This window comes from Octodon degus, unplaced genomic scaffold, assembly GCF_000260255.1.
Source record: "Octodon degus isolate 3935 unplaced genomic scaffold, OctDeg1.0 scaffold00016, whole genome shotgun sequence".
Taxonomy (NCBI): domain Eukaryota; kingdom Metazoa; phylum Chordata; class Mammalia; order Rodentia; family Octodontidae; genus Octodon; species Octodon degus.
The window spans coordinates 17,228,292-17,243,779 of record NW_004524592.1 but is presented as its reverse complement, the minus strand read 5'-3'; the positions used below and the strand labels follow the sequence as shown (position 1 = coordinate 17,243,779).

Below are 15,488 nucleotides of genomic sequence, written 5' to 3'. Positions count from 1 at the left end.
AATTTTTTTAAGTCATAGGATTACATTAAAGTGAACTGGACAAGACAAAATTTTGAAACATCAAGTTGAATTAATTTAGAAAAACCATAATGTGGTCTTTCTAATCTACCTTTGCATTTTTTTACACACATGAATTACTCAGGAAATACATACAAGAAAGCAGAAGACTTTGTATTTATAATAAAAGGAAATAGTATTTTTATGTAATTTTTCTGATTTCTTTAGATTTCAGTTTGACATATTAGTTTGTAGTTCAGATTTAAAATCCGCATTGTCAACAAAAGTTAGGATCATTTAGCAACAGGTGAAAATTGTGCAAAAATTAAAACAACATAACAGAAATGACACTAGTATAGAGTAATTGAAAACAAATGTTTTACTACCATGTGCTTAAATAGAAAGGAGATATTTTCAGAGCAAAACACACAGGAAAGTCATTAACTTCCCAAAGTGTGTTTATCTGCAAGAATATTTCAACTCGTTTCTAATCTTCTCTTCTAATTTGTAGCTTCCTGGTTAGTTTTATGGTGGATGCCCGAGGGGGTGCTATGCGAGGGTGCAGACACAATGGGCTTCGAATCATTATCCCACCTCGGAAATGCACAGCACCCACACGAGTCACCTGCCGACTGGTCAAACGCCATCGACTGGCGACAATGCCCCCAATGGTGGAAGGAGAAGGCCTCGCCAGTCGCCTGATCGAAGTCGGACCTTCTGGTGCTCAGTTCCTTGGGTAAGGGTCTCTGATAAGCTTCACCCTTAGTCCCCGCTGAGCTTGTGTCCTCTACATGAGATTTCTAGCATGGAATAGAAAAAGGTAAGTGAAACACTTTTGAAGGAAGATTGGTGCCTATGAAATCTTTAAAGTTTGCAAATAATCAATAATCAAATTTGCAAAGTTGGCCCACTTTCATGCCTCTTCTACTAAGGCATAAGTGAGTTAAACATTCAGGTTATTATTCTTTCTCTTGAATGTGGAAGTAGATACCAGACTCCCAGTATGAATCCCAAGTATGCCATGGTAGGTATTTTTTTGCTCATCTCAGACTTAACTGGCAAAATATAAAGAAAACAATTACTGCTCTATTCTAAACATAAATTTCAAGTCCCATGTAATTAGGAAACAGGATCATTCTCTTCATTCTGGAAGCAATGTTGCCTTTTGGGATATTTACAGATTTAGTCTGTGTGATTTGTTTTCTCTGTTATCAAAATTGCTAGCTTGAGCCTTAATGTTACATGGCTATTTAATTATAATTCATTTCAAGACAAAAACATCAAGACCAACTTCTGCCAGGCTCATTTTGACAATTTTGAGCAGAAATTAGCATTTCTTCTTTCTTCTGTTTGTTTGTACGGCTGTTGTTCTGTGAGGCAGCATCTCCGTGTGCCAAGACGTGAATTGCTGCCACTAGAACGGATAAAAGGTTGAAGCTTTGGAGGCGGACAAGTTTCAAAACATTTTGAAACAAATCAATTGTATTTAAGTCTTTGTCATACGAAGTCTTGAAAATCTGGGAGAAAATCTTATTGTGAACTCTTCCACGCTGTCATACTGTGGAGACGGTTTCTCACTTTAGAACTCAGGAAATGTTCTAAAGCCTGTAATTTAGAGCATACGGTTAGCAGGTTGCTCCAAATTACTCTCACACCCGAAAAGGGGTGTGGCGGTATCTCCCAATTATAGAAACCACCTCTCAGTGTCCTGCTCTCAGGCAGCTCAGAGCTTTAGAAGGAGCCTGTGAAGTTCTGGGTTCATCAGAAAATGCCTTTATGGGTGAAGGAATCCCTAATCATCCCTGTCATGTTCTGTATCTGACGCTTTGCCCTCCTGCTCAGGTAGTTCTAGGCTTTTTGATGATCTTCCAATCTGTTGGGAATATCCATAAAAATCTCTGGCCTCTGGACAAAGCAGAGTTTTTATTGCATTCCCAAGAGTTTTAGCTTTCCTGTGGAGCATTTCTCTCTGTCTTTTTTGGCCAGTGCCCTGGCGGTGAACCTAAGTAGGGCCAGCCTCTCTAGCCCATGCCCTCCTCGCACAGATGGCCTCCATTGTACACTCTGGGTGTCGGCTCCTTGCTCTTTGTGACCAATGGAGGGGACAGAACCAGACGCAGTGTGAACCCAGGGTTCACCCTGTGGCTCAGCTGGTGATGCTGGGGTTCTGTGGTGAACAACACCTGAAGCTTACTTATGTTCTTTCTTTCACTGCTGCTTTGGATATACTCAGTAAACTTCACCTGCCAACGGCTCCTCCCCCACTTAATGAGGGAGAAAGTTTGGTCAGCCGCATCCTTCAGCTGGGGCCTCCTGGAACCAAATTCCTTGGGTAGGAGTGACTTAAAGCAAATTGATGGCTGCTGGGCCCCCATTCTTCTCCTTCTTCTGCGATATGATTTCTCTTTTTTTTGTCATTGTTCCCATGACATGTCCCTCTCTATGATTTAAACTCTGTATGACCTATCTTTAGTGGACCATTTCTGACCCGTGTGGTATGTGACTTTTATTTTGGAGTGATGTTTTTATATCTTTTCCCTTCAAGTGCTGTGACCTTCATTTTTGTTTAAAGCATGAGATCTGCCTAGTTGTCCTATGTGCTAGTTACGATGTTGTTAAGTTTGGAGTCTGTATCAAAGCAACCTGGACTCAAAATATCAAAAGCCTCTCTATATTCTGAGGATGAATGTGACCTAAAAATTGTAGGAGGGTGCATGTTCTGGGTCCTCAGTATGATAGGCATTGGGCACAGCTCGTCTGTCCCCTGAAGGGCTCATTGAGGGCCAGACTGTGTCCACATGCCTATTGTTTCCTTGGATGGAGAAAATAAAAGCAAAACCCACGAGTGCATGGCTCATTAGCTCAAGTGGTCTCCCTTCCTCCCATCTCCTCATTTATGACACATTGAAACTTGCAACCTACAAGCCATTCTCCGTCTTAAGCCATTTTGTCATTCTACACCTTGTAGAAGATGTGTTTAGGAGACTGGCATATGTCACTGATATGCATGCACATTTCTTTTGGTTAAATATGTTAATCTTACATTTATCAAAGGAGAAGTTCCAGAATGCCACATGCACTCACAGGGAAACGTCATTTGGCTTAAGGTAGCAGCATGTACCAGAGGGCCAGTGCCCCTGAGGTGAAGTGCTGCTGTGTGACCATCTGTTAGCCCGTGAGCCCCAGAGGACCCCTCCACTGAGTCCCTGCCCCCAGAAAGAGCAGAATTCCAGGTCACTTTGCAACAGACAGAGTGGAGGTGCTTGTCGTCCGCGGGTCAGCGCTCGTCCACACTTAAGTGTTCTGCGTTGCTGTGTCAGGCCTGTCATCGTGGAGATCCCTCACTTCGCGGCCCTCCGAGGAAAGGAAAGGGAGCTGGTGGTCCTGCGCAGTGAGAATGGGGACAGCTGGAAGGAGCACTTCTGTGAATACACTGAGGATGAGCTGAACGAAATCCTGAACGGCATGGATGAAGGTACCTTCCAATTAAGAGTTTCAGAAGAAATGTAGAGTGGAAGCATGGAAATGATAACTGCATTTCTTTCTTATGATGTAGAATGTATGCATGTGCATGGGTGTGTGTGTGCATGCGTGTGTGTGTGTGTGTGTGTGTGTGTGTGTGTATCCTTTGTATTTTACCACGTTGGGATACCTGCTGTGTTCTAGTGGTGGTGACTCGGAATGTACAGTGCATTTACCTGATCTTACTCCTATTGCACTCAGAAGAAAAATAAAATCCCTTGAGACAGCAAGCATACTATTGCCAGCTAAGTCTTATTTTTGGGAAAACACAGTGATTATAAAAAATACATTTCCAAATGTACAAACTTAAACAAATCTGGCTTTTTGGCTTGAAGTATGAACCCATTAAAAGCTAAAACTAGTCATAGAATTGATATTGTTGCTGTGTCACAGGATGAAGTGACACTGGAAAATAAAATATAGTTTTTAAAAAGGTCTATCTTGAAATACTAAATTTTTGAGATATTGATAAAAAGTGCTAATCTATTCTGTTGTACTACCCATCACTAGTGATGGGATAATATTTTATTTTATCTATTATTAAGGAGGTAGAAATCGATTCAGTCTGCTGTCTATAATTCAGACAGGGTTGAGATGCATACATACACATAGATACTAATTTGAGTTTTTATTAGAACTTTGACTACTATGAATCTCTAATGTATCTTGGGTCAATAAACCACAGGTTAGAAGATCCCTCTTCCAAGGGGAAGTGGCTCATTTTTAGGTCCCCAGAGGGTGCATAGAATAAAGTCCCAGTCCCACTGCAAGACACATTCTGTTTTGAGGAACTCCAACAACTAGGGCAAGTTCTTTGTCTGAGTGCCAAGATAAACCAAGTTGTATGAAGAGCGGGACACCTACATGGTAATAGGTGTGGCTTTTAGTGAGTTTATCAGTCTGCCTATAGAGACGGGTGTCATCTCAGGGGTGGATCAAGGATGGAGGCGAGCAAGCTGCCCTCATCTCCTTTCATATTTCTTACTGCACCTTACAAATAGGGAGAGAACAGGCTTACCTTAGCTCCATGGTGAATGAGGAAAAATTATGCCCTCTATTAAATAAATATGAAAGCAAGACAGAAATGTCAGAATTCTTATGTCAGTGGCAAAGCTTGCTCCCTGCAGCACTTCTTGGGACCATTTCTCTTGGTAGCCCTTAGCTTTAGGACATCTCCTGCTGAGAAGTGTGCCTGCTCTCAACACTGCCATGAGTACTGCCTCTTGCCTTTTGGACGGGGACTCACTCTTTTTAGTTACATATGTAAAAAGTTCACTTTAAAGCCAAAAAAACCAGATTTGTTTAAGTTTGTACATTTGGAAATTTATATTTTGTAATCACTGTGTTTTCCCAAAAATAAGACTTAGCTGGAAAATGATCAACCTTGCAAGCTAGAGTTCAGAAGTGCCAGCCCCAATCGGCCTAACCTTCTCTTCTCTGCCTTACAGAAGAGCCACTGAGCAAGAGAATAGTGACAGGCAGGGCAAGGATAAACTGACTGGGCAGGCATTTTTATTTCTAGTTTTAAGGCTCATTTTTATATTTTCCATTTAGGTCTTATTTGGGAGGGAAAGAAGGTATATGCTAATATTTGTCAGTACATGAATCTTTAATTATGTACATTCAAATTTGGGGGCTTTCACCTTTTACTATCCTGGTATACCCAGCATTCAATAAGAACAGAGTTAGCATGTCTGCCTTTGTGATGAATTGTGAATGATTTCTAAAAATGACGACTTTCCATAATCCTTTATAATTCAGTGAACAACTTAGTTCACATATTCCACATTTGAAAGCAGTGTGATTTTTTTATATTGTACTAAATAGCCATATCAGTGCAATTTATAAAGCACCCATGAGCTTGTCCTCCTGATGTTAGAGGGTAGACTTGCTAAGTCACTGGCATTGGAGGAATACTGGAGCCGGGAAATAATAATCACCAGTCTTATTTTATGTCCACAGTGATTATCACGGAGACAGCCATCTCACTGGAATAAACAGGAACCTTACTTATCCTTTCAAGACAGATTTTATTCTTGCATTACTCCCTGGAGAGTAGTATTATTTCTTAAAACCACAATCCCTAGTCTTAGGCTAAATGAAACTTGCAAAAAAAAGTTCATGCACAACTTCCTTTGTGAACCAAGAATTTAGCAGATCCATTTTCCTTCCCTGTTTGCTCTCATGCAACCTGATTTACGAAGGTGGCCCTAAAGCATCACATTTGGCAGGAGATGCCTTTATTTTGCAATGGCATGAAGAACTCCTAGTTTTCATAAAGAAAGAAAAAAAGTGCATAAATAGGATATTGATGGGTTTTGAAAGATTGCAGAGTTTATATTTGTCTGGTATTATAATAGCCTTGCCTTTTATATTTTCCCATTAAAAAATAGGAGCTGTGTTGCAGCGTATTAACGTTGCTAAAGAATCAGGTAGACTCCTTCCTGAAGAAAGTTCTTGCTATATAAAGATGGGTCTTATTTTTCTCTTAGTGCTGGACAGCCCAGAAGACCTTGAAAAGAAGCGAATATGTCGTATCATCACCCGCGACTTCCCACAGTACTTTGCGGTGGTGTCACGCATCAAACAGGACAGCAACCTGATTGGCCCAGAGGGAGGTGTGCTGAGCAGTACCGTGGTCCCCCAAGTGCAGGCCGTCTTCCCAGAGGGTGCACTGACCAAGCGGATCCGTGTTGGCCTGCAGGTATGCCTATGTTAGGTGCCTATAACCCTCACATGGTTTGTATGCTAGAGATTAAAAATCGTCTCTGCAAACGAAAACCAAAATGTCAAAGAGAAATGATCTCCTGGATAAACAGAAGTTACCATTTCATTGGCGAACACTGGTCCAACAGTACTAAACTTATGATTGTCATATTTGACTCCATCAGAATAATTTGTGAGATAAAATGTAAATCTCTGTGTAAGACATTGATGTTAAGTCAAAGAATAGAGCTTAACATTTTTCTCTGCTTTGTCAAGGCTCAACCTATGCACAGTGAGCTGGTGAAGAAGATTCTAGGCAACAAAGCTACCTTCAGTCCTATAGTCACTTTGGAACCTAGAAGAAGAAAATTCCACAAGCCAATTACTATGACCATTCCTGTCCCCAAAGCTTCAAGTGAGGTCATGTTGAATGGCTTTGGGGGAGATGCACCAACCTTAAGACTGCTGTGCAGCATAACGGGTGAGCCACGTGTGTGACTCTGTGAGCAGAAACCTCTGGAAGAAGAAATGTAGATGATTGCAAAAGTCAAGTTATTTAAAATTAAATTATTTATTGCAAAAATCAGATTAAGATAAATGCTGAAATTTATAAATCAATTCAGGAAGAGTAATTTTTAACTTACTAGGGAAATGAAAACTGAAAGGAAAAATATTTTTGAAATGAACTATGTATATCAAAGTATTAGATATACATAGTATATCTAATACTAATCTAATATTAGATATACATATATATTATCATTTAAATCTTTACAATATCCTTACAAGGAAACTTCAGTACTAGTGATAAAAAGGAAACCAAGATTAAAAGAAATTCTATAACTTGCCTGAGTTATACTAAACATATTTGCTGAATTGGTATTCAAACCCATGCCCAACACACTGTTAAAGTCTAGGCCTTAACTTTTCATTGAGAACCTCATGGTATATCACCTTAAATTAGTATACTCAATAGTGTAAACTGTTCTGTCTAGGATCAGTGATCTGTTGGAAACAGAAAGTAAAAATTTTTAATGATTAACTGATTTTTGGTCTTTTCAGTTGATCTTTATGGTAGCTTTCAGGCAACTACCAAGCTCTCAAAAGGCATTCCCAAACATTGGCTGTCTCCTCATAACAATACTACTAAACTGGTGAGAGGGAAAAAAATTCATACGAATAACCTATTTTAAGACCACCTAATTTGATATTTTCCCCCATTTTAATTATGATTATATGGTAATGGCATTCAGTAAATATTAATACCATCTTTAATAGGAACAGTAACCATTCCTGGTTAATTTTAATATTATTCAAATTTTTTTCAGTTCTTTAGATTGGCAGAAATGTTCAACCTTATTTTGTTTTTCTTCATTAACTCTTCTTTCTTATTAATATGTTTTTCATATTTGTGATGGAGAACTATCAAGATTATCCCATAAGTTTAATAAGATAGCAAAGTTAATAGAATATCATGTCCGCATCTTGTACAGCAATTAACCACTAGGAGGAATGTATGCAATGTGTTAATTATTGAAATTGTCCTACTAATTTGATTTGAAACTCTCTCATTGCTATTTGTTTCTCAATAAAATTATGAAAAAAAAATAAAATAGCAAAGTTTTAGGATATTCAGCCTGTGATGGATGTAGGGAGCATCATTGCTCAACCTCTGTCTCTGTCGCAGTTCTCATCTTTATGGCTGATATTCCTGGTCTGTCCCATGACTTTGCTCCACGGATATGTAGTTAACCCTTCCCCAATGTGCTATCTGGTGTCCTAGACACAAACCCTGTGAGACTTCAGATGTCCACGCCAGGTCCTGCTCTCATGTTGCTGAGATGAAGACACTGTATGGGCCTGGCCACCACTAAATCTGTTTCTTCCAGGGTTATATCTCATATGGGCTTTTCCTACATAATTCCTTACTAAAAATTAAAGTTAATTAAAATTATTTTTAAATAATTAAAATAAATAACTTATGTGTTAATTTTAATAGGTAGGGGCTTATATTTTTGTTTTGCTGTATGCAGTTCTACAAATAACACAGATTTTAAAAATCAACTTGATACCTTTCATAAGCTTTCTTTGCCTCATCTCAGCATATATTTCTCCCACTGCACTTTGGCTATTTGTCTCTATGTTTATAAAAATGATAAAACTGTAGTTTTGTTTGTCTGTTATTTCTGTTTGTCTCTTAATTCTTCAAAAGTGATTCTTTAAAACTCTTTAAAAATAGAAATAAGGCAGGTCATCATCAGCCTTTCTGGCAATTTTTCTATGTGCAAAGGGATTTTTTGCTAATCATTTATTTGTTCATTCACCCTGAACTTTTAGTACTTGTCAAATCTTTCAGTTTTGCCAGCCCTCATTGTAAATTGAGAAATTTCATGTTTTGAAAACAGTTGCATAAAATATGAAGTCCAAGAACAAGAGAGTATTTGTTTGTTTTGGTTTTTGGTTTTTTTTTTTTTTTTTCCTTTGAGGATATCAATAGATTGCTCACAAAAAAAAAAAGAAAGAAATTCAAAGGCCAATGGAAACACAGCACATCCACTCTCAAACTCATTCCTCAATAATCTAGGAAGTACAAATAATAAAACTTTAAAATTATTTCAAACACATCAGATTGGCTAAACTATAAGTCAGTCAACATCAAGTGTTGGCATTAAAACAACTGTAAATATCATATACTCAGGGTGTCAGTGACTAACAACTTCTGAAAATTATGCAGTATTAAATGAAGCTGATGAGGCATATGCGTGTGACTTACTTTCCATTTCTAGGTTCATAGCTAGAGAAACACTCACTTCTATGCAGCAGCACAAATGACCACAGTATTGTTTGGAATGGTGACAAAATTTAAAACAACGCACATGCATCAATAAGAGAATGACTACATACACTGTGGTATATTTGTACAATGAAGTATTATGGTAAAAGTTAAAATTAAGTTTTTTGTTTTTTTTTTTTTTTCCGGAACCGGGGATTGAACTCAGATCTTTGCGCTTGCCAGGCAAGCGCTTATTCTACTGAGCCACCTCCCCATCCCCAAAATTAAGTTTTTCTACAATAATTAAATATCAAAGTATATGTAAACATATAATGTTGAGTAAAAGTTATGAAATGATAGCCAATATGATATTATAGGTATATAAAACTTACAAGATGGATAAGATAATTGTACTATTTATTTCTATTATTACAAGAGAGTATTTGGATGGCTGGTCATGTCAATGAAGTACTCAGCTTCTTGGTTGATCCAGGAATCTTCTAAAATAACCAAATAGTTGCAATTCGGAATTATTTTTAAAGCTTAGCAATTGCAACAAGTACTTCACAATGTCAAGCATGCAAACACTTAGTAGAGTTATTCAAATAACTTCCCTGAAATTGAGTTTCTTGAAAGGTGGCGTTTGTTTTCAAGTGTGTCATTGTTAGCAGGTGGTCTATCCATTTTATTCTCAATGAGTCAGTTTGAGATTTCGGGTGGGATTATGCTGGGAGCCCCGCCAGAACCACAGCTGAGTCTGGATGTTTGCCAAAGCTCTTCCATGCCCGTGTTGTTTCAGGTGGCACCACCCCTGCACAATGGGAAGACATCACAGGAACCACACCACTCACCTTCGTCAATGAATGTGTTTCCTTTACAACCAATGTGTCTGCCAGGTACGCCAGGAGCAGGGGAAGCCCCCACTTCCCTGCACCCAACTGTCATTCTGTTCTTCTGTTATTTTGACTCTTAATTCTTAAAAAAATGATCTGGTTTTTGTTCATTTAAAATAAAGTCTGGATGGGCCAGCAAATGCAGTAGTAATGATACGCTAAGTCCACCAGTCGTGAAAATCTAAGGAAAACAAATGACTACTTTGGTTGTCTGACTGAGACTCTGGGTTTTGCAGCCAGTGTTGATGTTTCCAGTTCCAAAGACCTCAGGGAGGAGAAATTTCCTATTGCCAATAATATAATCTGAGTTATTTTTTCAATGGAATAACAAGAACACAAAGCCCACTGTGGTTTGTTTAAATGTCTTTGAGATTTCAGGGCTCCTCTATATCCTTGCACATTTGCATATTACCCATTCATTTATTACGTATCTCTTAAAAAGCTGACAGTATCTACTTTTTCAATGGACACATTATCTCAAGTGTTTAATTTTGCTTTTGATGTCCAGCCAAATAGCTCAGCTTACTAAAGTGCCTGCAAACAGGTGCAGGGGCTAGAAGTTTGATCCCCAGACCTGCCATGTCGGCCCCACCCCCAGCATGTGCTGAGACAAAGATTGAGACTGGGCATGGTGCTGTGCGCCCGTAATCCCAGCTCTTGGGAGGCTGTAAAAGGTGGATCACTACGAGTCCGATCTAGTAGTGAGACCCTGAACACCCTGTAGAACCTTCCAAAAAAAAAAAAAAATTGCTTTTGTTTTTGGTTTTTAGTTAAGGAAGACCCCATCTTCATCTAGGCACCTTCATGTTCTTCAATTGTCTATTATAGTAACTTGGAGACCTAAGTAGAGTCTCCAAGTGTACATTGTGTACATTTTATAGATGACAAAACTGCTATTAAGAGTAGTTAAACGTTAAATTCCTGTGGAGGTGAGAGAAAAGGGAAAACTGCATGAATAATAAGTTAACAGTTCCCGCAATGACTCACGCTTGTAGTTCCTCACAGCAGGCTCAGCAGGCAGCCACCATGCATCTGTGTCTGGTGCCAGAAGTGATGCATCCTGTGGGAGAGGACAAGCCAGAGGCAGTAGCAGTGCTCAGAGAAGGGTGCTACGTAGTTAGAGGGGACATCTGGGAAGAGGGGATGCTTGAGATCTATGTGGGAACCAGATAGACAGAGAGAATGGGAACAGAGAAAAATTTAATGAGGATGCGAAGGCAGAATGTGGCAGGGGTGCTGAAAGGCACCAGCAGCTGCCCACATTGCCTGTAGTTCAGAAGTAGCCCCAGGCTGTTAGATGACAGCAGTCTTTACAGGGCTTTGTGGGAAAAGGTGGAGTCACTGTGAATATTCCAATGAGTACCTGTCAACTAAAACTACAAAAAACAAAAGGAACTGCATGCAAATTAAAATACTATGACCAAAAAGCTACAACTCTTATTGCAAAGGTCCTGCTTTACCTTGGTCTTAACCATCCAGTAGAAAAGTATGAAGACGAAATATAGGAAGTAAAGCCATGCTGTTATGTTGAGCTGTGGGGGACTCAGGTCAATAATTTCTGACATTGCCAGTTAAACAGAAGACCCAATGCTATTATGGTCTACTGGACTCTTTTTGAATATTTTGCTGAGTTTACACACTTATAATATTCAATAACAGAACTTAGAAAAAATAGGGTATACAGATGAATGTCCATTTTGTATCTGTGTATTCAAAGTGGTTAGGATAGATATATAGTTGCATTCTCTTAATGAATAGAATGATTTGTTCTAATGGTGTTTGTAAATAGGATCTCAAGTCCGCATCTTGTACAGCAATTAACCACTAAGAAGAATATATGCAGTGTGTTATTTGTTGAAACTGTACTTCCGATTTGATTTGAAACTGTCTCATTGCTGTTTGTCAATAAAATTTTGAAAAATAAAATAAAATAAAATACTATGAAATAAAATAAAATACTAAAGCCTTAAAAAGGTTGTAGTAAAAATGTTGTGAGGTGATATATAAAATATAAATATACCAGGACATATACAATATATGAACTATATAACTAAAACCAATAAAAATACCACAAAAATATTGTGTTATTACACTAATAATTTAATTCCCATGAAGTATAAAACAGTGATGAGGGTCGGGGAGATAGCTGGATGATCTAAGTGCCTGCCTGACAAGCGCAAGGACCTGAGTTCCATGTTCTGTACTGCAGGCCACACTGGCCCAGGAATCCCAGAAATGTGCACTGTGCATGCCCCAAAACCATAACTGGGCCTGGTGGCTTGCACCTGTAATCCCTGCACTGGGGAGGCTGAAAACAGGAGGATCACTACGAGTCCGAGCTGTGTAGTGAGACCCTGTACCAAATACATAAAAAAAGAAAAGAAAACAGAGCAGAGAAATGCCAGGCAGCCAATCTTTGCTTAAGGAGAGAACTGTTTTATCTCTAAGGCTGGCAGTTATTGCTCTGCAGTTCTGGGTGAGATTTAGCATCCTCAGCTGCGGTGTTATTTTTGCGTTCAGAGGTGTCAGAGTGTCACAGGTCACTATAGGCCTCTACTATAACTGTTGGTATGGGGAGTTCTCTTGCTGCATGCTGGCCATTGGCTTATCAGGCAAGTCACTTAGGCCTGGGACAGACTCATACATTACTACAGAAAACCAAATGATTATCTCTGAAGCCTCAGTGCTGCCTCAATGTGATCTCCTTCACAAGAATATACTGAAGAGCCAGAGGTCTGCATCCTGAGCTACATCCCCAGGCCTTTTCATTTTTTATTTTGTCCAGGCTGGGCTGGAACTTGTGACTGTCCTGCCTCAGCCTCTCCATATGCTGGGGTTAAAGGCATATACCAGGCAGGTTTTTTTAAATCATTAAGTTAATGGAGCCAATCCCAGTGACTGGAAAGTTCTTTGGAAAAGAATGATGAAAGTAATAAAGAAGGATACATTTTGTTTAAAACCTTCAGCAAATAAAATGAAAGATGGGAATCAAGGAAAATAGACATCCTTCGGTGCAGTCAGTGCCCTGAGTTGTACTATTGAAGGCTAAAACCCCTGAAGGGTCCTAACACTTGAAGACAAATTTAGACTGAATACACATGCGAGTTGCTGGGGAGGTGAAGCACAAAGATAGTACTCAATAACTGATCTTAAAAATGTGGGAAATCTCTCTCTTTTTCCCCGCTCCCTTCTCTTGCCTGTCCACCTTGCCCTTCTCGTTCCATCCCTCTCGCCTTCGTCTTTCCTTCCCTTTCATTTTCTGCTTATTATCTCTTTCTTTTCCAAGAAGAACTTGATGATTAGGTTGATTTTTACTTAAAAAATAAAGAAACTGATTTTTAGTGGCATATCTTAAACTTTAAATAACTGCTTTTATTTTTTTCTTAGGTTCTGGCTGATAGATTGTCGACAGATTCAGGAATCTGTTACCTTTGCATCACAAGTGTACAGAGAAATTATTTGTGTACCTTACATGGCCAAATTTGTAGTGTTTGCCAAGTCTCATGACCCCATCGAAGCCAGGTTGAGATGCTTCTGCATGACTGATGACAAGGTGGATAAAACCCTGGAGCAGCAAGAAAACTTTGCGGAGGTGGCCAGAAGCAGGGATGTGGAGGTACTGTGTGAAGAATTCAGTTGTGCTGCATTGCTATTTGTATTTCTTTTCTCTCTTTTATCTTTTCTTTCTTTCTTTTTCTTTTTCTTTTTCTTTTTTTTTTTTTTTGAGACAGAGTTTCACTATATAATTAAGATTGGACTTGAACTTGCTAGGTATTCCAGGCTGGCCTCAAACTCTTGGCAATCCTCCTGTCTCAGCCTCCCTAGAGCTGAGATTACAGGATGTGCTACCACACCCAGCTGTAACTTGTATCTCAAATACATTTTCATAAATCGAGTCATAGAGATGAAAGACTCAACCATTTCTTGATCATTTTGAAGGTCAAAGATCCAAAATTAGCCTTTTTTTCCCAGCCGATTTGGACTGGCCCTGTAGGGATGGTCTTGGTATATGTGAAGAATATTTTGGAATATTATTTAGGAGAAAACTATGAGTTATTGATAAGCTCAAAATAGTGACTATAACAGTTTAGATTTTTTTTTTAGGTTTTCTAGTTGCTGTTACTATTTCTTAATTGTAAAGAAAATAGTCCAGGAAGTACTTCCTTGTACAGAAGTATTGAAGATATCCGGTACTTTCCTACATCACTTTTCTTCGTCCTCTGCCTGCTCTTCTTTTTGTTATTATTGTACATTTTCTTATTTTAGAATTTCCCAACAATATGGGTTTTTAGATATTGAAGTCCAGTAATCTGACCCCCTGAGCTGTCAAAAGTTAATTCAAGTAAAATTTTACACAGAGAATTAAGTATAATGTATATTAGTTGTGAGTGACCTTACGCAGGTTAGAAATAAGAACATTGAGTGCTGCCATGTATTTGAAGGTCTGTATTACTTAGAAGAGGGAGGAGTGGTACATGCTTTGCTGTGGATAAAACAGAATGACAGTTAATGGTGTAAAGATTATTGTGTATATGTTTTAAAGAACGTAAAGTTTCAACTAGTATTACCACTTCTTGTTTGTATAAGTAACAAATTATATTTCTAGCTATTTTATTGTATGATTTTTTCACTGGTTTCATTCAGGTATTAGAAGGAAAACCCATCTATGTTGATTGTTTCGGCAACCTGGTGCCCTTAACTAAGAGCGGCCAACATCATATCTTCAGTTTTTTTGCCTTTAAAGAAAACAGACTTCCTCTCTTTGTTAAGGTAATGTATGCATGTAACTTTGTCCTGCTTTTATTGAAAATTCAGGAAGAATTTGACTTCGTTTGTAGCAGAGAATGTTTGCTTATTGCCCAAGGATATTTTAAATCACATCTATGAAACTGTATATTCCTAGAGATTCCCCAAATTTATATTTTTGAAGTTTACAGTCTATCTTAATTTTTGGTAACAGCAATGTGTAATACTAGGGTCATGCTTGGAATGCCTGTCATTCTGGTCTTTTAAATACATACTGCTTGTCATGTCATACCAATTACTGCCATTCTGTCTTTCAAGTAAATGTTTGTTTTTAAAAAAGGGTAATAAACGAAAACAAGAGACAAGAAAAAATAATGTCATAGGACTGTCCTGCTACAATGCTGTATATGTTTAGATTTCTAAATTTCCATGTAAAAAAATGTAATTGTTTATTCCTATTTTTATATATTGTTTTCCTCTTCCCCTCACATTCTGTAGGGATTTAAGGTTTAACATATAAATACTTGATGGGAAATACCTGTCCCATGTTATGTCTAAGATGTTTGATAGACAGATAGTAAGGTTAAACTCAACTGCCTATGTTATACGGTAATAATATCAATAAGCTTCTTTTCTGGAGGGTTAACAACCAAAATTTTCTCTAATTTTACAGACAAAAAATTAGAGAAAAAGAAGGGCTGCAGGACAGCCAACATTTTGGCCCTAGCCCTTCAAGGTCAGTGAGAACTCAGGACATAGGAGAATCTGTACTGTAACATCCTGTAACTCAGTTACAAATTTACTGATCAAGTAGATTATGGGGCCACGGAGGAAAGTGATCAGTGATGTAG

The 15,488-nt window shown here is 38.4% G+C and overlaps 1 protein-coding gene across 35 annotated transcripts in view; it reads left to right on the top strand.

The window, feature by feature from the left end:
- Positions 1-15,488, top strand: part of Ank2 (ankyrin 2) — a 370,586-nt gene that overhangs the window by 314,324 nt on the left and 40,774 nt on the right. For 33 of the 35 annotated variants that reach the window (XM_023710116.1, XM_023710124.1, XM_023710125.1 and 30 more), the window contains 7 exons: positions 509-733; positions 3,318-3,472; positions 6,012-6,223; positions 6,502-6,706; positions 9,798-9,894; positions 13,279-13,507; positions 14,536-14,661. In XM_023710116.1, coding sequence (XP_023565884.1) covers positions 509-733; positions 3,318-3,472; positions 6,012-6,223; positions 6,502-6,706; positions 9,798-9,894; positions 13,279-13,507; positions 14,536-14,661 — 1,249 coding nt within the window. Of the gene's footprint in view, positions 1-508; positions 734-2,230; positions 2,330-3,317; positions 3,473-6,011; positions 6,224-6,501; positions 6,707-9,797; positions 9,895-13,278; positions 13,508-14,535; positions 14,662-15,488 lie in introns of all 35 variants that reach the window. The other 2 variants (XM_004626671.2, XM_023710092.1) reach the window with 1 other exon arrangement.